The sequence below is a fragment of the Aulostomus chinensis genome, chromosome 6 (genome assembly GCF_037954235.1).
Source record: "Aulostomus chinensis isolate RoL2024-O1b breed Wild chromosome 6, RoL_Achi_v1.0, whole genome shotgun sequence".
Lineage (NCBI taxonomy): Eukaryota > Metazoa > Chordata > Actinopteri > Syngnathiformes > Aulostomidae > Aulostomus > Aulostomus chinensis.
The window spans coordinates 28,081,241-28,106,108 of record NC_141325.1 but is presented as its reverse complement, the minus strand read 5'-3'; the positions used below and the strand labels follow the sequence as shown (position 1 = coordinate 28,106,108).

Here is a 24,868-nt window from a genome sequence, read left to right as displayed (position 1 = left end):
TAACTATCGTTCAGCTGGTCTCTGGGGTCTCAGCTCCCTAATGCAGCACCGAGGAGGGAGGGCGATCTTTCCTCTTGTCCGGCTCTGGAAAGGATGGACAGAAGGAGTACTTCCTGCATTCACATCATTTGGGTTGTGTTTAACTTTCATGACGAAATAACTATTTGATATTATGAGCTGATATAATTTCACTATCACATTTAGCCAAAACTACTTTGGTGATTGGATGCAGCACCGATCAAGATCGGACTTCTAATAACATTCGGAAATGTGAGAACGCTGAACTTGGAAGTCAAATTATTTTTCCGCATTCAAGTTAGCAGAAGGCAAACTGGAAGTATTAATGTTATTCTTATTCTTATATCATTTATGGTTTATTCCAGAGGGATGGATACTGTAGACAAGGACACGTTGAAAGCAGCCAGCCAATGCGAGTAGAGTTTGTAGCGAATGCTAATTTACAACGCTCGTCCCGCTAAGAGCTTTTATGGAAATAAGACATTGGATAGAGAGATAAAAGGCTAGTAAGTAGAAAACGACAAAATATTTTACAAGTGATTAAAAAGATTAGAGCAGAAGGGAGCAATAAAGCAAGCATTTTTGGACATCTAAAAAGTTAAAGTTAAATTAACCAGGGTTTGGAAACTTTCTTATAAATGCGGAAACCTGCAATGGATTTAAAAAAAACAAAGTAGTAGGTATACATCAAAACACACACACACACACACACACACACACACACACACACACACACACCGCCCGTGCACAGGCAGACCACACAAACCACACACACCAATACCATCTCGTGTGAAGACCTCACTGGCTGCAATGAGCTGAATGAGCACTGTGTGGACTCCTTTGGTGTAACAACGTGTTAGAGGTTCACTCACGTGAAAACAGGATGCATTATGGCTGGAACTACCTTGGATGAATGATACGTTAGCCATATAAAAGTAGGTTTCCGGCTGCTTGAGTAAAGAGATTCAGCATTTTTTTTCCACTCTTGATATTAGGGTAAAAAATCTCTTTCTGAGGTACGGATGGAGATACAGGCTCCCAGCTCTGTGTCCACAGGCAGTAAAGTAACAGAACTTCACTTACTAATCAAGGCGCACAGCTAAACACGCTGTTGTGGGTAAAATCAGAGGTTACATATAAAATCTACATGTATGATTACACATGTGGAGCATTTACTCCCAGTGCATAATCTACTGCACTCTCTCTCTCCGTCATTTGAAAAAAGGAAACCGTGGCAGCCCTGCACCTCATACAAATAATGAAAGTCAGACGCCTGCTGCTTTTCCTGCTTCCAGCAACACTACATTTGAACTGCATGTCGACAAAACAACAAAGTCATCACTATCTGCAGCGAGCGCTTGCATTATGCTGATGAATGGAAAGCCCTGCCAGATTACTTGATTTGATAAGCAGTACAACCCATCGGTAACATAATACATCACAAATTGTTTTGTCAACAATTTATGATACCATTTATCAAATGACCATCGCAGTGGGCTGAGTTATGGTGTCACAGCTGGCATAATGTCAATACTCAAGCTGAGCTGAGGGCAGTCTGGCCACAGTGATTTAGACACGGAACACTGTGACCTCTTCAGAGATTTCTTCTTCATTAGGCCAGCAAAGTCATGTTGGGGAGAAAACAAGTCACGTTTAAGACTGAGAGCTGGACGTTTCTTGAGCTTCTCTCTTTATATGCAAGCGTCTTTTAGGGTAAGCTTGAAATAATCTGAAATATAGAAATAATCCACAGAAATGTAAAGATTTCAAAATTAAATATGACCATGAAGGCAATAAAAAAAAAAAAAAAAAACCCAATACCAACCTGCAAATACATGCATCAGACTTCCAGTGGATGAAGGCAAATCTTTCGTGTTTAAAAAAGGAGAAGGAAGAAGTTGAAGTTATTCTGTCCTACCCTCTTTTTCTCTGTCCTCTGCTTTACCGAAGACCTGAAGAAATAAAAGTTCAGTTAAACGCCACCAGTGATCCTGACTCTCATCTCAGTCGAACATTTTCAAATCAGACAAACAAGTAAGTACAAACCAAACCGGGGAACCAACGGAACAAATTAATCAGGTCGGCAACAAATAAAACAACCCTGATCCATCTCATGTTCACTCAAAATACTTTTAAATAGGCTTCAGATTAAATCTATGAATAAATATGTGGAATGTGCCCAGTGAGAGTAGAACGAAGCTAAATAAATCATATCTCATTATCAAACCATGTTATGATATATACTGTACTTTCTAGTAATTGGCCAAGCATCCGTGTCACAGGCAGGAAACTGTCTACAGAGCAAACCTGAATTTCACAATAAAAGCAATGCAATCAAGGTCAGATTCCATCCTGCATGAGAATCAATTTGGGTTTTCAGCCTGGGTGACGATTCAAATGTAAAGCCTGAACACGGCTGCGCAAGTCAATCTCTGTCTAGTATTGACCAGGATATATGGCCTGTGTCCACGCCACCAGCGCTGGCCAATCTTAAAGGTTACTGCAACCACTACATGTACCCACATTAACAGGACGCTCACCTCTCTGGGTTTATGGCCTGTGTAATAATTTTAAGCAAAGAGAGAAGTGCATGCAGTGGAGACAGTAACAGCGAGAGTCTAGGGAGGACAAGTATAGTATGATTGATCGCGGCGAGCCGTGTAGCTGTGTACCTCTCACCTTCCTCCCTGATTACTGCCTGCTCTTGATCCCTCACATCTGTCTTGACTTCCTCAAGAAACACATTCTCCTGATATGATATTTTTGGGGTTAAATCTTTATCAAGAGGTTGATTTTTTTTCCTTCTTCTTCTTCAAGTAATATGCTGTCTCTCGTGTTATTCAGAAGTGCCCGGTGCGTCCAGAGTGGGGCAGAGTTATGGTATTGATTGGCTGTATTTCAGGGAGTGGCCAACGCTTGTTCTGGGTGTTCATCAGCCATACTTTTCCAGCAGACCGAGACTGTCAAACTACCAAACTACGAAGCCATAAACAGGTAGAAGATGTCTCAACTCCTTAATTGTGCATCTCTTTAGTGTTTAATAGTCTAACTCCCACGTGAATACTTGAAATTATTTAATAACCACAAGGGGAGCCAACAACACAGAAATGTAATATTTCCTTAGCCTATCAACCTTTCAAGTACTCTTGAGAGTGGAGTACATTTACTCACAGTACTTCACTGCGATTTGAAGTTATGAGTGCTTTACCCAAGTATTTTTTATTTCTGATATTTATGCATTGATATTCAATAGCTAAAAGGTACTTTGCACATGAAGAATTACACACAAAACATGTGATCAATGAAACAGGGGGCGTGTAGAAGTGGCCTAGCAAGAATCTGTTGTATTTTGGGGCAGAGTAGTGGTAGTGCCACCTGGTGGTGACAGGAAATGACATCTTTTTCTATTACTTCCATGTTCACAAGGCCAACATTGATATTCAACCATAGAACAGGAACCAGGATCTTTTCCAGACTTTAAAAGATCTGAACATAAGGCCTGAAGACATCTACAGATTCAATTTAGGTCATAGCGCCACCTATTGGTTTCAGGAAATTATCTTGATGTCAAGAACGATTTGATTTACCTCCAAATTCGATTGTTTAGTCTTTGCGGGATTAAAGAAATACTGGTGTATCACCGTCTGTGTATTGCCTTCTTTTGCATTTGTCTTAATGCACCTGGACTTTTACTTGATTTTCTGTTCCAATTTTTTGTTAATAATGTACTTACTTGAACTACAAGATGATTAAATCTAAGTTTAAATTCATAGATTTGTATTTAGTTATAGACCGCACAGTAAAGCACAGTCTCATTTCATTTAAGTTGATCCTTTGAACAATAAAGGCAACGTACAGCAACACAACACGTGGTTCGTGTGTGTCCTCCAGCACAGGAAGTGAGACTGGCACCACAGTGCAGCATTGGTCTGCGTGTTCATGCAAAATCGAAAGAGCATCGAAATATTAAACACAAAAGTGCCAGAGATGGCGAGTTGACTTCAGCGGAGGTGTGTGAGCTCTCGGCACTTTCAGACATGCAGTATAACTCTGACAGGCTCCATCCGCTGCAAAATCTACTACATTTGATATACAGGTGGACAATAAAAATGGAAAACTATATCATTACATTTCATGGTATTTTATTGAGGTAACAATATAAAAATAGATACCATGACACACCTTTTGGCTGCAAGTCCCAACAGCTTATAGTCTTAAGAGCGCTGCAAACACAAACATTGATCCAGAACATTAATCTTGACCATCATCAAACACTAAAACACACGCCGGCTACACAATTAGACTTCAAATCCCATTCCAAATTCAAATACCAGGAACTGTAGGACTGAAAATAAAACAGCAGGATAAACAGTGAAATGATGTAAAACAAATATATATATATATGTATATTTATATACATATGCACATATATGTATATTTATATACATATGCACATATATGTGTGTATATATATGTATATGTGTATATATGTACATATATATGTATATATGTGTATATATATGTACATATATATGTATATGTGTGTGTGTGTGTGTGTGTATATATATATATATATATATATATAAATATATATATATATATATATTGCTCTGTAAAAGAGCAAATACTTCAAAAAAATAGAGCAAATATAATCATAGCGGTCGAGCACTGACAAGATGAAAAATACTTACAACAGCGAGTATTTATAGGAATATATTGTCATGATACACTTTGGTATCCCACTAATTTGATTCTTGAAGTACTTTTGTTGATCACACTCCTGAATTAGAGGTTTTACTGCGTACCTGGCATTACAAAGTTCTGAATAGGAACTCTCATCAACACCTTCTTTATTTCCCTGGATGTTCTCGGATGTGACTGACAGTCATTCTGCATCTTTTAGCTCTCGCATATGCAGCGGTAATGAAGACGGAGCTCCTGCATCGCGGCGACAAATACCGGGATATAAATAAGAATGAAGTATCCAAACCAAATGAAAGACTGTTGGTAATTGGGTTAGTAATGTCTCTGGCACTGTCTGCTCGCTCATTTCCTCCTATCTCTCAGGGGATCATGAAGGCGACACTCAGACCAGGAGGTATTTCACCGCCTGGCTCCAGCATCCTTTCACCGCCATCGTAAACACCACGTCTGATTCAAGGAAGCTCAGAAAAAGATGAGTTTCCTCCTCGGGTGTTAAACACGCCGCCGTCACAAAGCCTGTCATGATTTGTGACCCCTTTGTGGACAGCAAAATTGTGAAATGATGCACCCTTAACTTCTCACTTAATCTGTATTACTCTCATCACAACAGAGCGAGCCACTCTATCAGTAAATGCTAATCTGCTAATTAACAAGCTAATTAGGCAATTACAGCTTTGCTGAAGGATGCCTAAATGAAATATGACAACACAGTCACTTTCTACAGCACCTGTGGGTCTCCTCACATGTCACAATGAGACGCATGATGACAAAGAGTCGTCTCTGCATTCATGGGTGCTTCCTCATTGCTCTGCTTACATCGCGTGTAAAAATATTGCCTTGCTGTTTACCCCAACGTACAGTACATGTGGAGACAACATGTCAAATTACCTCTAATTTATTTCTCCTGGTGGAAACTGACCTGCAGCCTTTTCACATGATTTACCCCGTGATTTTAAGAAAAGCTGGAAACAGCGGGAAGCACAGCCTCGTGGTTATGTAAAGTTGGTTTTGTGAAATAGTGGCGCCGGAGTCTCACCGTAAGGAGCTGTCACGTACAGAAATGAATTATGTTGACATATGGCTGAAAACAATGGTGAATAGGCCCGCGATGCAATGCAATGAAGAATCATGCACTGCAACAGAGGAGAGGAGCCGGAGCTGTACCTTTGAGCCCATCTTGACAGGTATGGAGTGTGACTTGACAGCTCAGTATTTCAATGATAAATGCAGTAGTCTCAGGACTCCCGTTCACTAAACTCAAGAGTGTGTTGCTCCGCCACTTCAAGGTCAAATAAATGAGCAGAACCACACCAACCGCTAAAGACAATCCTCTGTACAAGTTCTATTAGATTAACATCTGAATTGACTACATACATTTTCTGAATACTTCACTTTAAATACGTGAAGCAGATATTTTTATAGATGGAAAAGATCTGCGTCGCCTACAAGCAGTGGAATTTAGCACATTCAATCATTTCTCATTGATTGCGGGACTTTTTTGACTCTCAGTTTCCGAGGTTTCAAACTGTGAATCAGAAGTAGCAGAAGGAGCGGCGCTCACTTTCCAAAAACGATCAGCTCAAGTTTTCCTCAGTAATGACTCACTTTATCATGGTTTCTATTTGAGAAAAAAAAAAACTATTTAAAATGATATGCAATCAGTTTTTATTAGAAAAACTTCTTCAATGGAAATGAATCGACTGACTAAGGTCAGACTCACCGATGAGTCACAGATGAGTCATTTCAAGTCCAGTACTTAAAACCAATCAGAAGACATCTCAACCCCGATCACTCTGAATCTGTCCACTCAGCAAATCTTTGATACCCGCACTGACCAAAAAAATGAACTCTTCCATTAAACACATTTTCATTTCAACCCTGTTTCACTATCAAATCTTCAAAATGAATCCACTTATTTATTTTTTTTCTAAAAATGGAATGAAAGCGTCACATAGTTTAATTAACAACCTATGAGTACACAACTAATGAAGTTGTATGACTTTCTTGACTGGCAGGGAAAAGCAGGACCCGTGGCAGCGACGTGGTGTCAGAAGGATCCTCCACAAACCCTGCAACCTTCCTTCTCCTGCCATGTTTGCTGAGGTTTAACACATTCACATAAACTAAAAAAAAACCATGCTTTACTAAATCTTTTTTTGTTTTGTTCTAATCTTGTTATAAATTAGTTACTTTATATGTTGTTAATTCAGTAGTTTTCCTGTCAAATCTCAGCCAAAGCCCCTGGACGTGAAACACAACACGGAAGCAGCAAAACCGCCGTTTTCTCTAAAATGCACCACAATGCACACGAAGCTCGACTCCCTCTGAGAAAAACACCGTCTCCACAAAGAAAACGGCTGAAAGAGGAAGAAAAACCGCGAGCAGCAGGACCGCAACATGTCAACAGAAATGGTTTGTCAACAACATGGACGCGAAGAACTCTTCTCAAGAGGATCAGGTTTTGCTAAATAAGCGACAGACTGACGTCTGCCTGGGCTCCAGTCTCTGTTTGGCTCATCAGTAGCAGTACAAAAATAGAGGAATGAGACAGAAGAAGACAGAAGTGGAAAGTGTGGCTGTCAGGTTCCTGCTCAAGATCAAATGCACGGACCATTGAACATTTCTCCAAATGGAATATTTGGCTGGGTTTTTTTTTTTTTTAAGCTGAACTGAAGACAGATTGTGACCCGTTGCTGAGTAATTCTACAACACAAATCCATTTGTTGTGTCTGGTCTTGAGTTTTAGAAGCAAAAACATTCACAAAGGTTTTTTTCTTTTTGTGTTCTTTTTCGTTCGGCTCCTGGGGACCTCATCAGCATCTCGACCCGAAGTAGCAGAAACGTCTCATAAAACAAACAACATCCCCGCATGTACAGCAGCTACATGCTACATAACACTTAGTAGGCATTCACCTGAACCTGGTCTCCAAGGAGAAGTATGACGCAACTCCTGGAGCCATCGCTAACCTCTACGAATGATGTCATCCGGGGTAGAAAACATACGGACTTCAAAAAGCAGGGTCCAGTTGTGGCTTCACTGCAGAGAGCGTCAGCTCGATTTCCTCTGGACAGCGGCCGCTAAAGCACAAAGGTCAAACTGCAAACACTGAGATGACTCTGCACCAATCATTCAAATATCTCTCAACAGCTCTAGGATGACATCACGTACAGAGCGGCTGCTCGGGTCAAGAGAGCGGTGCAGAACACAGTCGAGGGGGCTGAACTTGTGCAGAGCTCCAAAAAAAAAGTTGCTTCATCCCTGAAAAGTACAGAAAAATCAAGCCGAGGTTTGCAAACGGCCATTTGGGCCACAGTAAGGGTGTCCTCAGCGCTACCAACGGCCTGCAGAGGCCTGGAGGACTCAGAGTCTGGTACCAACCATGAGATCTGGTGGAGGGTCAGCGACGATGGAGCCTTCAGACCGCCTTCAACCGGAAGAAAACGCACTTCCCTCTGCTCAGCTGCAGGCGGGTCAACCAAAGTGAGGGTGGAGGATCAAGACCCTGTCCCGGCCAGACATGAACCCCTCAGGAAACCTCTGGAATGGGATGAAGAGGAAGCTGGTCAGGAGCCATCAGGCTGTTTGGATGTCGTGCCAGCAGTGGTGGCCCAACGGCGGAGAGACACACTGCTGGCGACACACATGAAAGCTGAGACTGAAAACCAGCGATTCCACCAAGTATTGATTCCTAAAACTCCCGAGTGAATCAGGAGGTAACCTTTAGAATCACGACTCATAAAACTACGGGACAAACCCTCCTCACCAGCACGGCGTCGCTTCCTGTGTTAACGGCTGTCAAACCAATCGTGACCGAGGACTAAAACCAAACATGACTTTGTCGACTAACTGGAAAAAAATAGGTGAGAGGAATAAAAACGACTGGAGGTACATAAAAAAACCACAGAAGAAGGCAAAAAAAAACCAAAACCTTTGTTGTCAAACTAAAGTTACGGCTCCCAGTGACCGATGAGACTAAACTGCTCCGACTTTTAGTCCACCAACAGGCCAATAAAACCAGGAGGGCGACTAATTAGGATAAAGACTAACAGCAGGGGAGTAAGACCATGACAGTTGCTCATCAAGCGGTCACAACATTTCCTCTGACTGGTCCTGATCATTCTGAAGCATTGAGCAGCCAGAACCAAACAACCTCCTCAAAAAGTTCAGCGTCATTCCTGTCTCCGTTTACACCCAACATGAAAAACTCCACATCTGTGTGTGCTTTCAGGGACTATGCATTAAAATAAAAGCAACACACACACACACCCCTTCTTCTCCCTTATTCTTTATCATCCACTAGCCCACTCATTGTCGGAGGGTACAGTATATTTGCTGCCTTGCATCCCAGCTCAACAACTTGTCTGCTGCCATAGCAACTGCGGAGGAGCACGGAGCAGCGCCGCCTGCTTGTGCAGTGAATGTCACTCGTGGCAACCACCAATGAGAAGTTCCCATCCTTTTGTAGGAGCGGTGTGAAGATGGAGGGATGGAGTGGGTGGGCTCTCAGCATCATGCATCTGCCACTAATAGGACACGCGGCTCGTCCGTCTCCGTCAGTCTGCTCGGGGATTGGTCGAGGGGGGGGCTTCACTTTCCAATAATATAAACATGTCTTCTGCTCGCCTGGCTTGAACTAAAAAAGCTTGCAAGGGGGGCTGTGCTATTCTACATCAAACTGTATAAAAGTCTCATTATGTGTGTTGTTGCGGGGCTAAATCTTGATTATTGTTAGGGAATATGCACATAGCTGCACGTGCGCGCGTGAGGAAACGAGGAGCCGCCGCCGCCGCCGCCGCTGCCGCCGCCGCCGCCGCCGCAGGACAGAGAGAGGAGACTCTGCCATTCTTTCATCATTCTAATCACCATCCTAAGTACTAGCTCTTAACATTTTGTTTTTTCGGTGTTCAGGAGAGAAGTGACAAGAACACAGACCCCTCCCCTGCAGGGCGGAGCGTGCATTTTCATTTCGTATTTTGTATTTTTTTTTCTTCTTCTTCTTCTTCTTTTTTTTTTTTTAACTCCCGTTCCTCGCTCTGACACGTCTGCACTGAGTGAGTGGCATTGGCACACTGTCAATCGCTCACTACCGCTGCCATCAAACAACATAAAGCACACACAGGCAGAAGCTGGAGCTCATAAATTTCAGCAGGGCAAGATATTTTTTTTTTGCGCATCGCCTTACAGCGCTTTATTCTAATTAATTTCCTCTCCTTGTTGCTGCTTTTCTCTCTCCCCCCCCCCCCTTAAATAGAAACATCACAACTTTTTTCTACATTTCTTATTTTTTTTTCTATAATTATATTTGGACACCTATGCCGCATCTTTTTCTAAGCTGTCGTGGGATTCATTTCAGCACATTTTTGCAACACCTGCAAGCTTAAGAATATTTTTTATTACGATTATTATTATTATTATTACTGTTATTAAAATTCGTTTCCACTCTGGATATTTTGCTAATTCACAGGAGGATTTGGACATTTTTTTCCCCCCCTTTGGAGAGGAGACGCGTCGGGAATCCCGTGAAGAGCGCTAATAAATGAGAGATCACCAAGGAGCGATTGTGTGTGCAGTCCAGCAGCCGTCAAACCCCCGAGAAGAAAAGACAGATCGGCGTGAGGAGGATCCGCGCTGGATACGATGGACAACGACCCCGTGTTTTGACAGAGAAGTTCGAAGTTGAAGATTTATGATTTTTTTTCTACGAACGCCACCACTCTTGGCACTTTGGACCGCGCGTTAAAAAAAAATAATTAAAAAAAATTATATATAAAGAACAAAAAAGGGTGAGAGGACAACGGCAACTTGGACACAAGATTCACGCTTAAACATAATTTGTTTTGAGTGCAAACGTGTGCGTGTGTGTGTGTGTGTGTTCGCGTTTCATCGCTGAAGAACCACACGAGCCGTCCATCCCCTCGTCTGCGGTGTGTGTTCCAGCCCCATTTCGTATATGAGTTTTTCAATTTGTGTGGCTCAGTGCACAGACTCTTTAGCGGCTACTATGGACGATCAAGCCCGGATCATGCAGTCGATCGGCGGTGTCAGTCTGGCCGGCCACTCGGTACAAGGAGGCATGGCACTGCCGCCTCCGCATGGACACGACGGGACGGACGGAGACGGACGCAAACAAGACATTGGCGACATTCTTCATCAAATAATGACCATAACCGATCAAAGTCTGGACGAGGCGCAAGCAAAGTTGGTTGTTTTATATGTTTTACTAACTTGCCCCCCTCCCTCCTCCAAACATTATTGAGATGTGACCCGCTTAACTTCACTCCCCTACATGCATAACAATAGGCCTGTAATGATAATCTTACACACACACTTACACACACACACTTACACACACACACAGGTGCATTAAGTGCAGCAAAGCTCTCACACTCACGTGAAAGTTTCAGTGAGAGAAGTGCTTGTGTTAAAAAAAAAAAGTTTGTGTGCACATGTTCTTTAGTTGTCACCTTAAACGGCAAATATTGTGTTGCTAAGAAATACAATTAATCTCCGAGGACTCATGAAGCAGATGAATTGTCAGTGGGAATATAAATCTAATCTAATTAGGAGTTATTGTCTGCTTTGAGCAAACCCAGGCTGCTAGGCTGCTTGATAATTCCTGCTGTTCCAGATGTGACTGATCGGTGAACTTACTTCACTATTTTATCTTGTCTCATACTGAAACAGGAAACATGGACTGAACTGTCACAGAATGAAACCAGCACTCTTCAGCGTCCTCTGTGAAATCAAAGAAAAGACAGGTAAGATCCTTGTGGAAGTGTGTTAGGAAAATACCCCCCCCCCCCACCACCCCCACCACCACCACCACCACCACCACCACCATCACCCCCCCCCCCAAAAAAAAAAAATCATACATATACATCACCTGCACAATCAGACAGGTTTAGCTCCCAGCGATCCCACAGCAGTCTGCATCCAGGTTACAGGGGGATTTTGCCCAATTTAATCCATCACTTTTAAATATGAGCCCACAGACGCGTTCCTGTTGCACAGCAGACCAGGAGATTTTTTTTTAATCTTATTCTTTTTTTTTTTTTCTTCTCAGGATGTTTCTGCTGGAGCTTTGGTTGCTTCCATTTAGTGCTCCAGCATTCACCCCAACCAAACAGGATAGAAGGAGGGGAGGGGGGGGGGGGGATCCGTGGCATATGCTCTACATAGCTGAGATCACACAGAATTTATGCTTTATAACCTGACGACAAATTTTTCATATTTAATATATGAAGGCAAAAACATTGTGGAGCAGCTGTTGTAGTGGGACGACAAATGTGGGCCGTTAATTTGGATAAAACTCAAACAGCCATGATTCAAATTTACTGATAAATTACGATCTGTTAAAAAAAAATTACATGTAAAATAGGTTTTGTTGCATGTTACACGCTTGCCCTTGTTCTCGTGTGCACACCTCAATGACAGCTAGTGTGTGTGTGTGTGTGTGTGTGTGTGTGTGTGTGTGTACATGTATCTGAGAAAAATATGAAATTATACTTTGTGCTTTCAACTTTTTCTTGTATGAGTCACGCTCTACTATTCTATATTTTTGAAACAGTCGACACATACAAACACACACTCCTTCCACGATCCCCAGATTATCAACAATGTTACGTTCTTTGAAAGACAAATATTCAGACAGACGGTTTTTATCAATATTAATTTTACTCATTCTCCTGTGATTGTTCTACTCTTATACAGGAAATGTTATGTTACATCCAAGCTTTTGCACATCACTGCGTACTTCCCCTGAGTAGATGTGTGTATTTCTCAGGCAAACGAAGTAAACAACGCAGTAGTGGCTTTGGTGTCATTTAGCAAAGCTTGTCAGATTTGTGACCTTTGTGAGGTTTATGGGGAAATTGGCTGGGGGGGGGGGGTCATAAAAGTTTATGAACTTCCCGAACACAGGTGGCGACCACAGAGGCAGGCGTGTGTGTGTGTGTGTGTGTGTGTGGGGGGGGGTCCACAGTCGAGCTCAGCAGTGTGTGTGTGTGTGTGTGCCTACTGAGTTTATGCGATGCAAGAAATAGAAGAAAGAACAGAAGGTTGAGAACAGGAATTACGCTCTGCGTCCGTTCAGGAATTTCGGTGCATGTGTGACAATGGTTGGATTTTTTTTTTTTTACATTTTCAAATTCACGTGTGCAAATTCATTTTTGGAAACTTGTGTAACGTTTTCAGTTGTCACCTCAATTTAAAAAGCAGATGAAGATGACAAAAGCATAAACACATCCATGAAAGAGTGCTTGGGAATGAGTGTGTGTGTGTGTGTGTGTGTGTGTGTGTGTGTGTTTGACAGGAATACATGTGTGTGTGTGTGTGTGTGTGTGTGTGTGTGCAACCTGCAGTTCAGAGTCACAGCCATTGACAGAGCTCAGCTGGTCTGGTGGCCTTGTTGACCGGCCTGGTTCTCCAGCACACAGCGAGTCTTTCACTGGCTGCTGCAGCTTCGTTCCCTGGGATTCCTTCACCCCTTTCATGTCTGCTCAAATGGCCCAGGGGTGGCTGCCTTTTAGCCACAGAATCCACCGGCTGACACCACTTTTCATAAGAATACTGAAAGAATCCTGAGTGTAATTACACTGCATGCGTGTATCATGTTCTGTGGCGTGTAGCTGGGTTGTGAGGTCAAGGTTCAAAGCATCAGAAGTTTCTGTTGAATTAGGTGATCCGTGGTGAGACAGGCGAGAATGATCTTAATGTAAGAAGAGACGAGCATCTCCCAGTGATAACAGGATATTTTTTTGAAGAGGCAAGTTTCTGACACTTGTGTTTTTGTGGAGCTGCAGCACATTTCTGCATTGCTAATGCCCTAGAAGTATTAATTCACTTTGATATGCTAATTAGAGAGCATTATGCAAGAAATGAGATTAAGTGGCAGCATGAAGTCATTTGCCTGTCACTAAATTGAGTGTTTTTAGCAGGAGGGTTTTTTTTTCTACCACCCCCCCCCCCCAAAAAAAATCTTGCATTTAGATAAGATAAAGATTCCGCTGGCGAGTGGTGCTCTTTGTCTCTCAGCCTGTGATTTTCTTTTGCTGCAAAAAAAAAAAGCTAATTAAAAATGTTTTATTCTCAATTATTTTCAGACAAAAGGCACATTCATTTTGTGCGTTTTCGCCCCAAAGGCTGTATACATACAGTGAATGCATTCAGCGAAAATTGCCTGCGTCTGAGATGAGTTTTACAGTTATTCCTCTGTGCTCTGTTTGTTTTATCCTGCTGGCTACTCCCTTGTCTTGCTTTCATGCTTGGAGGAGAGGCTCACAGCAGCAGCAGCGGGAGCGGCAAGAATAACAAAGGTGAAAGATTACCTCCATATGGTATTTCTGACCAGGAAAAGAGAGGTTCTGTAGCAGGACTCCTCTTTGATGTGAGGTTTAATCAATAGAAAGAGATTACAGAAAACTATTACAGGCTAAATCACGGAGTGCCACAGAGAGGCTTAGCCCTCTCCACAGCTCTCTCAGCTGCATAGCACTACTTTTGGCTGCGTATTGACTTGTTGTTTTCCTGACCTTTGACTCATCAGGTTCAGAAACGTGGGGGTCTGGAGAGGTAGGGAGGGAGAGAGAGAGAGAGGGGGGGGGGAGAGAGAAAGAGAGAGAAAGAGAGAGAGAGAGTATAGCCCCAGATTCAGGCTGATAAAGACCCAGCGTTAGCTGCAGAGGATTGGGGAGGGACGTCACTCACGACCCGGGCCAGTGGCGGCATTCGCTTCGCCCTCTGCAAACAGATAAAGATGTTTTATGTACGTTCATCAAGGTGTACATGTTGTATGTAACGTTCAGCTGGGAAGTTCACTAAATACAGGATGAGCCTGTAATTAACCACAAGCAAGGGCCGACTAAAAGCATTACCTGGAGTAAATAGAGTTAGGAGTGAGGAGGTAAGCATCTCTGAAATCTGCAGGGAGCATTCATATAAATATTCTCTGACAAAGTTAATGAGCCCTCTCATCTAATTGGTTCATTATTATTATTATTATTATTATTCATAATGTTATTATTATTAGTAATGTTAGCATAATCATTATCCTAATTATGAATGCTATATTTATGATATTATTTGAGTGATACAATTACTTATTATTTCATTCATTTTTCTTTGAGTTTTCATGGTTTTATGTACACTGAAAGTGCTCCAGGAGAAGCACTGCAGAGAACAGAAAGCTATTCAGCAGGAAAGACAATTGACTTTGGCTGTTTTTTGTCTGTGAGAGCCCCAGTGATGCGGCTGCAGAGACTAGATAGTGTTGTCGAATGGCTCGCACACAGCTGGGTTCCTGACTGGCTCAATGGCCAGGCCTCTTGTGCTTCCTCCTCTAAAGCACGGGGGGGACTGGGATGATTTGGCTATTATCTAAGTGGCTTCCAAATACCCTCCATTTCTCTATCAGAAACGATGAAATGAAGGAGAGCCAGACAAAGAGGGATGGGGGAAAAAAACAAAGCGTGCCGAGCAGTTTCATCTGGAAGGGTAAATGCTATTGTGCTGGGGAGAGAGATACCTTTGCACCGGTCCAGCCTGATATCTGCATGGCTCCTCAAATCTGGTTTTTGCACGATGATACACTGCTGTACTTCCATCTGCGCGCACGCACACGCGCACCCCCCCCCCCCCCCCACACACACCCGTAGCCACCCACCCAACCTGCTCCGTTGCTGGGAGCGTTTTCTGCAGGCTCCTGCACAATCAACAGCTCATAATTGTTTTTTGCACATACGTTATGCAAATGAGTCTTTATGGCAACTGGCATAACAATTAGCATCCTCCAACAATATTTTAGTAGGTTAATTGCAAAATTTCTGAATTGTACATCTGAGTTGTTAATTAGGCATGACAGAGGTGGTGAAATAGTTATCTTCAGGCGGTGGCAGCCAGCAGAGGCTGCTTGGGATGCAAAGAGGAAGGATTGATTGAAATTAGTTTACAGCAGTCGGAGCCACACTGGTGGAGGTTCCTGAATGGCCCTCGTGCTCTCTAACGCATCGTTCTGTCCCTGAATGTGAGCTTGACAGTTCCGGCGAGGACCTCTGTAGGAATACGCAGCCCTTCTCTGGTGATTTGAAGACGTTTCTGACGTAAATACAGACGTGAGCGATCCATGTTTTCACGTCGCGACCCCGGCGCACGCCGTGTCTTTAAACAATCCCTGTGACTACACTCAAAACAGACAAAGACCTTTGACCTCAAACACTTAAACCATACTTTACTTGTTTGTTTTTTGTGAAGTCGCTACAGGCAGCTTTCACAGAAGTTAGCACGAGGAACATACATTAGTCTATATTTCTGCCCCCCCCAAAAAAAGTTTGTGCTATCAAAGTATGAAAAAAGAAAGCAAAAAAAAATTAATATGATGAATACCTTTGCGTGTGTGTTATTCCTTCAGCTTTAACGTTTTAGTCATCCTGTTCTTTAAGCTGAACTCCTCCCTGCGTGTCCTGTGTGTGATGTTTGTGTCACTGGATGGCTGAGCTATGTAACGCCGCCGAGCCAGTTATTAGAGTAAAAAGGGTTAGAGTGAAAGACTGGAGCAAAGCAAGTCCTCTCTCAGTAATGACTCGGCTATTTATAGGTCCCTATTTCATTAGCTCTAGTGTTTCAGGGAAGAGTTTTCCTCATGGGACAATAGACACCATGATGTTCATTTACTCCGTACACATTACGTGCGGACAACTAAATGACCTATCATTTGTGAGCGTCGGAACACAGAAAACAGTCCCCTTTTTGTTTTTGCTGCTGCTCAAGTAACGTGTCGTCTACGGCCGTGTCTCTTAAATTTTGAACCCTTTAATTGTGTGTGTTTAAGGGGGCGTTACTCCTACAGGTGAGGAATTTTTGCAGCTTAAGTAATGAAGAAATTACAGACAGAAAACTCATTTGTAATTTATATTGTGATACCTTTCCTTTCTTTACCAAAGCTTTGTTTCCCAAAAGCAGAACATCTGTGCTGTTTTCGCTCATTTGCAAACATGGAAATGAAGCCCCCTCTTTCCATTGTTCCACACGCCATTGTTCTACATGTTTCATACATTAGAATGATATATTGAAGGCAGAAATGGGAAAAAGACTGCAATGCAATGAAAATTTAATCAGCGTCTTCTGCTGCTTTAATAAGGCAAATAATTCTTATTGGCTGCTGTGTTAAGATTTCTAATATTTAATTCATAACAAACCTTGCATTATTCTGCTGTAGCCCAAAGACAAGTTGCACTCTGCTGCTGCCAAAAGGCAACAACGGAAGGGAAAAAAAGACATAAAATGAACTGCACACTCAACATTTTTCACTATCGGTTCAGGCAAAATACCATCATATTGTTGTGATGATGTCTGTGAATCAAACTATACATCTAGAGTAGACTTCATGAAGAATTTTACTGGAGCTGAGAGCCGGGGACCTCGATCGACTGCTGATCAATGCAGAAACACTGACATTCCTCTCGTTGTAATTTTGCCAACGCCCGGTAAAGTACGACCGTTCGCTAAGCATACCCTCTTTTTTTTATTTTTGTAAGTCCTTGAAGTTCATTTTTGTGTCTGAAGTAATGGAAAGATGGCAAGGGGCCAGCAGCTAGGTGCTGGCTCATGTTACAGTGAAACAGCGGGCCCTGTTTTCGTCTCTCGGTGAAATGGCTTAATTGGTGTCAGAGCCCCAGGGATAAAGGCCTCTTGCTCTGAAACGCAGCCACACAGGCCCTGTCTTCCCTCAACCAGGAGGAGCGGCCGGCGTCTGCTGGTGAATGAGGACTAAGCCGTGGCTTAACAATACCAAATGATGTTTGGGATGACAGAAATTAATATGCGCTTGCTCCCAGAAAGCTATGATTAATGACGGCGAGCGGCGGAATGCTGTCCTTCCTTTGGCTCCTCTTTGATGGGGATTGAAAAACAAAACAAGAAAGGAAGCTGGTTTCTCCTCTCTTCAGAAAGTGGAGGTCATCCAGAGTACATTACTGCTATCCTTCTCCTCTCCTCAAGCAGGAGGCAGGACAGGAACTCGGTGTTTGTCAGGAATTTTGGAGCGATTTGCCTACATTGTGCAGAGTCCCATTAAGAGGCACACAGCACCTTCAGACAGGGATGCTCAACAATGACCGCACGTCATCACTACCAGCGGATATTGCTCTTTGTTAAATCTACCGAAAGTCGTTTCTTCTTTGAAGAAACAACAATAAAAATATGAGTAATGACCCTTTCCACATATTGAAATAAAGGAAAATTTGGATTTTTTCCAAATGCACAATGTCTACACGTGACTTTCAGTATCTACATGGATTTTTAATATCGTACGAACTTGTTTTTATAGCATAACATGCGTTAACATTGGCTAAATTTGTTCCAACATATCAGCATATTGGATATCTGCAAATATAAACCATCTTATATTGTGAACTTTCTTCATTGGCTATGATATTCACTCATAATTAGAATTACATGTCCAACGAGCACAATGGTGAATACTTTTTTTTCAAAAGCAAGTAGAATTATTCAACATGATAGTTTAGAGGAATAAAGAAGAAGCTCTAATTTTAATCATAGGGGCTTCACATGGAATTTTAGACACACACACACAGGCACACACAGGCACACACACACACACACACTGAGTGGGAGCCAAACGTGTGAACAAAATGGTGGTGTGCTGTTGCCATGATAATGATCTGTATCTGTTGTGTCCTAGGAGGAGACGCATGAATATTTAATTGTGTCTGCTAGAGAGATCCCCAGACCCTTCTGTTCATTTCTTACTTTCTCTAATGTGTTTCCAGCCTCCCAGGTACTTCCTCACTAAGTAATGGAGAATTAAAATGATATAAATTGCAACGAAAGGGATTTCCAAGGACATTTGTCTCTGCACAACGCAGCTGAAAATTCAAATGGCAAGTTTTGACAGCGGACATTCTGCTGACATGGTGTATGTGCTTCATGTTGGCTTCTCAAATGAGCATTTCCCATGTCAGAGTGATTGATATGTCTTAAGTATGCACCTTCTACATCACGCTGCTCTGGAAGATGATGTGGGTGCACGTGTGCGAGTTTTAAACAGTGAGCGACGAGTCTCCGCTTGTATTGATCTATTTGTGTTGCAGGTGCTATATGAAGACTGTGTCAGCTCGTGTCAGTGAGCCGAGCCAACACTCAGCTCGCTTACTGTTTGTCACCGGCGTCTTGATGAATGACGGCACATTGCACTCAAAAAAACCCAAACCAAACAAAACCCAAAACAAAACAAGAAGAAACCTCTAGTTCCTCTGTGAATCAGCATCTTACACTTTTTCCACATATTTATGTTCCTCACAGGAAATGTCCTAAGGGTTGTTTTTGGCTTTTTAATACAATTATGTAAAAGCTTTCCATGTTAATGGAATCAGTTGTTTAGGGACAGGAGGTGTGGTTCGTCTCCTTCTCTAAATATTCAACATTAGTTGTTAACCTGCGTGTGTGTGTGTGTGTGTGTTGGCAGGGTGTGAAGGTGAGGTACGTGATGCTCGGAGCCTCTGTAAGTATGCAGAGCACGACGGGCCTCTCACGGGTGCTGAAGGAGAGCATGGAGTGGCAGAGTTAATTTATTTAATGACTGAGCGTCTTATATCTCCCAAGCCCTGATTAGAATCCATGCTTGATGAGGGAAGCGATAGAGGGGTGTGCACTGCCCCGAGGCCCTAGCACGTACCTTCACGGTTTTTCTTTTCCCCCCACCCCCAATCCACTGGGTTTTACGCTAAAAAAGAAAGAAAGAAGAAAAGAACACCAAAAAGGACCTGTGTGTTGCGATGTTTTGTGATGTTCTAAAGGATTGAGGCTGATTAAATGTGTGTGATTACGTGTGTGTGTGTGTGTGTGTGTGTGTGTGGCGTACTCAGTGATAAAGACGGAGTGCTGTGTGGAGCTCTATGAACGTGGGAAAGCCAAACAGAGTGTGTCACTTTGGCAGCGCGGGCTGTCAGCGATGGGGAGCTGCAGTTGTAAAAACCATGACCTTCCTCTTTGCCAGCATGTCTCTCGCAGAGCCAAAGTGCTGCCCCGTAGATCTGGGCTGGCTGTGGGAGGGAATACAAACACACAGAAAGGACAGACAGTGGAAAAAAACAGTAAGGAGCATAATTGTGAAGGGAAGAGGGGCAAGGGGGGGGGGTGGTTTTGAAGTAATGAAGTAATGAAATACTTCTTGGAGCGATCATGACTGAGAAGGTGAGGGACGGGAAGCAAGAGGGAAAAATACTCCTAACATTTCCACGAGCCATCATCAGTAATGCTGCAGCCGCCTCACAAACCAGAAATTATTTCTTCAGGCGTTGCTGTCAAGTGTTATTCAAATAACACCAGGCTCACATTTGAATAACAGCCGACATTTTGAATTAATTAATCAGACAAGATAGTCTGGGCCTTTTCTCATTAGTCTACAGGTCAGGCTGGGGAAGATATATGCACTGGTGATGATATACTTGTCTTTAATAGTGATTTATGGAGATTTTGGATTGTACTCGATTTGTCAAAGGGCCGGGAGCAGAAAAATAGGACAGTGCATATTTCATTACCTAATCTTTGATACGTTCCACGATGCAGAAAGATACAGTCCTGTTGTTTGGATGCACAGGAAGCGCTTTTACATTCACTCTTCTTGAGTGAAGAGGCACGCGCACGCACACACACACACACTCGCACACACACACACACACACACACACACACACATTTAATCTCCTCTCGTAGACCTCTCCCATTTTACTTTTCCTATGCAATTAAGCGAGGGCTGTAAATTATAACTGTGTCGTACTTTAATTATCATGGTGTAAAAATAGAGTTCCTGTCTTTGAGAGGATTTCATTAACTTACTCAATATTCCATGTCAACTCAGAGATTGCAGGAGGATTTGTATTTAACATGTCGGAAATAGTCCGATTTAAAGATGTTATTTACACTCCGAAACATTCGAAAATGAAGATTTACATATAAATACACACCGTATTTTCATGACTTTAGTATTTATTAGGTTCAGATATGGAGTACATATGGTCACAGATGGATATTTTCTAAAAGGATGCTTGCTCTCATGTGCCTTCCGCTTTATCAGGTGTTAAATAATTAAATAAATTTACACAGGTTTTAATTATCCGACGTAGACATGCAGCACATGCATTTGTGATTTTGTACTTGTTAGTGAGTGTGTGTGTGTGTGCGTGCACACACGTGTCATGAATCTACGAGCTGTTGCCATTCCGGTGAGCAGCCCACACAAAATGCACCAACACCAGTGTGACAAAACATTCAAATAAATTGCTGTCAGGCTGCCGAAACACCAAGTGCAGCGATTTTTATCTGACATGTGGAAGACCCAGACATGCAGTCCTGACACGTAATGCTGGAGCACCTGTGAGAGACGGGCGATAAAAATCAGGATGTGCCTGATCCTCGGCATAACAATACTCATCATTATTTGATATTATTCTTTAAGAGGGACTTCAAGATGGAAAGATAGTGTGCATGTGGTGGCGTCTGGATAATAAATGATCTCAGGTCACTGTTTGCATAAAAGTCGAATGCCACTTCAACAAGAAGTGAACAAGCTTAATATTCATACATTGTTTATTACCGGGAGCAAAGGGCATGTTTTTGTTTGCATGCTCATTGTAAACAAAGTCCAAGGTTAGGACATTAATTTATTCTGTATCCACAGGTGTATCATGTAGTGAACACAGTAAAATACAGATGTACATGGGGAGGGATGCATGTGCTTTTTAAAACGATAAATTGTGCACAAAAACAAACATTTGTTGTTCTGCTTTTGTTTCTGTTGACCGCAGTTTAATTTAGTCCAGAGTCAGAAACACATATTGATGTTATCTTCACGCGGCAGAGCAACATCCAGGCTGTGTGGAATCGACAAAAATTGACTCAGTAAATCTTGAATCCAGTTGAGAAGCGTCACAAAAATCCAAATCCAAATCTTTTTAAAGAAAGTCAGGGACAAAAGCCTGAGCGTGGATGGCGCCATCCATTCTCTGCTGTATTGTTATTTTCTCCCTTATAGGTTACTAATGAGGATTCGGCCCTCATTATGATTTTAAGGATGAGAGAGGAAAGCTTTTAATTAATGATATGTAAATGGTTCTGAATTGATTATGTTAGAATATCAAGAGAGATGGGTAGAAGCTGTGGTGTAATATATTTTAATTAAGAATTAATTAAAAATGATGGCAATTTTATAGAGGCTCACGGAAAATAGAAGAATTTATTCTCTGTCACAAGTAAATCAGCTCTTGATTAAATAAACAGACACATGCTGTATTCACTGAGGAGTTATATTTATATGTTTCCAGGAAGATTATCCTCCATATTAAAAAAAAGGAGGGGGGGTGGTGGGAGGGGTGGGATCAGTGCGGTATGTCAGTGGTGGACCACAAGCTGGGTTCTCTGAGGTTAATGGTGATTTATCTCATTCCTAATTCATGAGATCCTCCTGGTCTGTGTTAGGTGGATCAATAAAGCTGTGTTTCCTATTTGAATTCAGCGTCGACAATTAGATTTGCAACGCGGAACGCAATTATGAGTAAGATACGTGTTTTTATCACATGTGGCAAGTGAATGTGCACCTCAAAAGATATCAATCTGTTTATGGGGTAAAACGATTTGCGTGGAAAAAAAAAAGATGAGTTGTAACGAGACATGCACCCTAGTTAACCTTTTTAATTGCTATCTGCTTTCTTTCATTCATTCTTCGGGGCAGAGGCAACAGAAGACATTAGCTGCATTAATGGCGTGAGCCACTATTAAAGGGAGAGAGGTCTTTGTTTTCTGCTAATGGTGGCATGCTTGCTCTGTGCTAAACTCTGCGATCAATGGCAGAGAGGCTGCTATCACAGCACTCGGAGCAGGCGTAGCTCAAGGGGAGGGAAGAGGGGGGTCCCTGGTGGTTCATTTTGATTGGAGCGCAGAGTTTTGTGTTGAAAGGCGAGGGAGAGACAGGCTGTTGGAAGCAAATCCCCCTGGATCAGTTAGAGCTTTGCAACAAAAACACCTTGATATTCCTGGGAACATTTGCTTTGGAAAAGAATGAATTTAAATAAACAGGCACCAGCGAGTGAGATGATCTAAAGCATTTCTGAAGCTTTGTGTGTTCTGAGAGAGATTGTGTATCTCAGGCTTAGAATTAATTTAGGATTCAAATCACAGTAAATAGCTTCGGCGTGCAAGAGAAGATCTAACTGTATTTTGTCGACACGTTCCTAAAAAGCTTTCTTTAAAACAAATCAAGACGTGCGGTGGCAGAGGTTTGAAGATCTTGATCATGCTGTTGCATAAAGAGCAGACAGAGGATGTGTGTGATTGTCAGCAGAGAGATTTTATGAACTAACCGATGTGTTCCACTGCTCGAGTCAGAGGGAGTGTTGAATGGATTATTAGCCTGAGCGCCCCCCCCACCACCACCACCACACACACACTATACCAGGTCACATGTAGCGGCTCGAAGGCATCATGAACAGTCACACACCTACACGATACGCATTCAGAAGAACACACGGGGGCACAGACGTGTGCATGCATGCATGTACACAGCGCATGCACACCAATGTCTGGCAGAGCATCCTGTTTTTGACACCTGCAACTAGTTGCAATACATCACTGTCAGGATTGCTTTCTCCACCTATCCGCATTTGGGCGTTAGTTATCCGTGGAGGCCTTCGTCAAAAAGTTGAGTAGTCTTGACACCAGCTCCCTAGCGGGAGCAGAAAAGTTGTGCTGGGAGGAGCTGTGGCGGGTGTCATCGCCAGCCTGGAGGCTCAGCACCCACCAGAATCCCAAAGACAACTGAGAAGACAATTAGGGGTTTTTATATATGAATTGAATGGCATGTAACTGGCACGTGAAGGGAAATTCTGTATGATAAAACCAAGTAGCACCAAACCGTCTTTTGGTGCTAGTTTTAATCAGGGATAACACGGATAACTCGCCGTGTTTAATGAATGACGGGGGAATGACAGGTTTTTTTTTTTCCCCGTAGAGTTGCTCGCAGCCGCCGCCGCCGCCGCCGCCGCCGCCACCGCGTGCGATAGTGTAATTGACAATAGTGTGGAGGAGGTGGCCCTGGTAGTGGTGAGCACCGACAGCTCCGGCCACAACAAGAGAGGAGGTGGGGAGTAAGAGAGAAGGGGGGGTGGGGGGGTGGGTCAGCATCTGAACTGGCTGATGGGAGCCAGAACATGAAACAATGCCGGGGGAACGTCTGGTGGGTTCGCTGCACAGAATTACAAGCGAGGGAGCAGGCCTGCTGAGGCAATTACAGCTTAATGGGGTCATTTGGAAGGCAATTGCCAGGGGTTAATGTAGTATGGAGAGATGAGGTGAGATTGAAGTGAAATTTTTGGTTAGAAAATGTGTTCAAATGAAAAGGGAGCAGGCAGACAAGTTGTGCGTTGATGGGGTGGGAGGTTGACTGGGGGAACGTGAGTGCAGGCTGCCACACAGACAGACACACGGACCCATCACCTCTGAACACCAGTGAGGGTACACACACACACACACACACACACACACACACACACACACACACACACACACACACACACAAACACACACACACACACACAGGTGCACTTCAGCTCTTCACCTGAAGGCCAAGCAAAGTTTTCTTGGCCTCCTCTTGCTGGCTTAAACAACATCTCCACTGTTGCTCAGCACGGCCCGTCTGACAGGTGCCGGCGTCTTTAGTCCGGACTCTTAGTGATGTCATGAGCAGGTACCAGACGTCCCGGTGCAGTCCAGGGTTTTTTTTTTTGGTGTTGTCTTTTTTTTTTTTTTAATGATGCAGAGGAAGACGTGTCAGAGAAGCTACGAGAGGCACCTTAGAGAGCGAGGATAAAAAGGTTCATTATACGCTGTTGCGTTAGCCAGTTCATTACCTTAATTGCCCAACATAATCTGGTGTTGGAAGGGTGCACTGGAGCTTTGGGAAGGAATCTTTGCCAGGACCTCCTGGCCCAGGTCTCATCTCCCTGATCCCCTGATTTGTAGCAAGCAGACCAATCATGCTAAAGCTAAACTTTGATCAAAGCCAAACTTGTTTAATGTCAGCCATGTGAAATCCCCTGGGAGCTGCCGTGTGCGCCCAAGCGGACTGTGTTATATAGGA

At 43.0% G+C, this 24,868-nt stretch overlaps 1 protein-coding gene and 1 long non-coding RNA gene across 8 annotated transcripts in view; one reads left to right on the top strand and one right to left on the bottom strand.

The window, feature by feature from the left end:
* Positions 1 to 5,526: 5,526 nt before the first annotated feature.
* The window catches only part of LOC147260644 (uncharacterized), a 110,515-nt gene continuing 91,173 nt past the window's right edge, over positions 5,527 to 24,868 (bottom strand). Inside the window, exons 2-3 of the long non-coding RNA XR_015116647.1 lie at positions 8,102 to 8,260; positions 5,527 to 7,981 (exon numbers count right to left, since the gene is read on the bottom strand). This is a non-coding gene — a long non-coding RNA (uncharacterized LOC147260644). The remainder of the gene's footprint in view (positions 7,982 to 8,101; positions 8,261 to 24,868) is intronic.
* pbx3b (pre-B-cell leukemia homeobox 3b) overlaps positions 9,349 to 24,868 on the top strand; it is a 57,530-nt gene continuing 42,010 nt past the window's right edge. For 3 of the 7 annotated variants that reach the window (XM_086207332.1, XM_086207334.1, XM_086207330.1), the window contains exons 1-2: positions 9,350 to 10,921; positions 11,408 to 11,481. In XM_086207332.1, coding sequence (XP_086063458.1) covers positions 10,674 to 10,921; positions 11,408 to 11,481 — 322 coding nt within the window. In that variant the 5' untranslated portion in view covers positions 9,350 to 10,673. Of the gene's footprint in view, positions 10,922 to 11,401; positions 11,482 to 24,868 lie in introns of all 7 variants that reach the window. The other 4 variants (XM_086207331.1, XM_086207329.1, XM_086207333.1 and 1 more) reach the window with 3 other exon arrangements.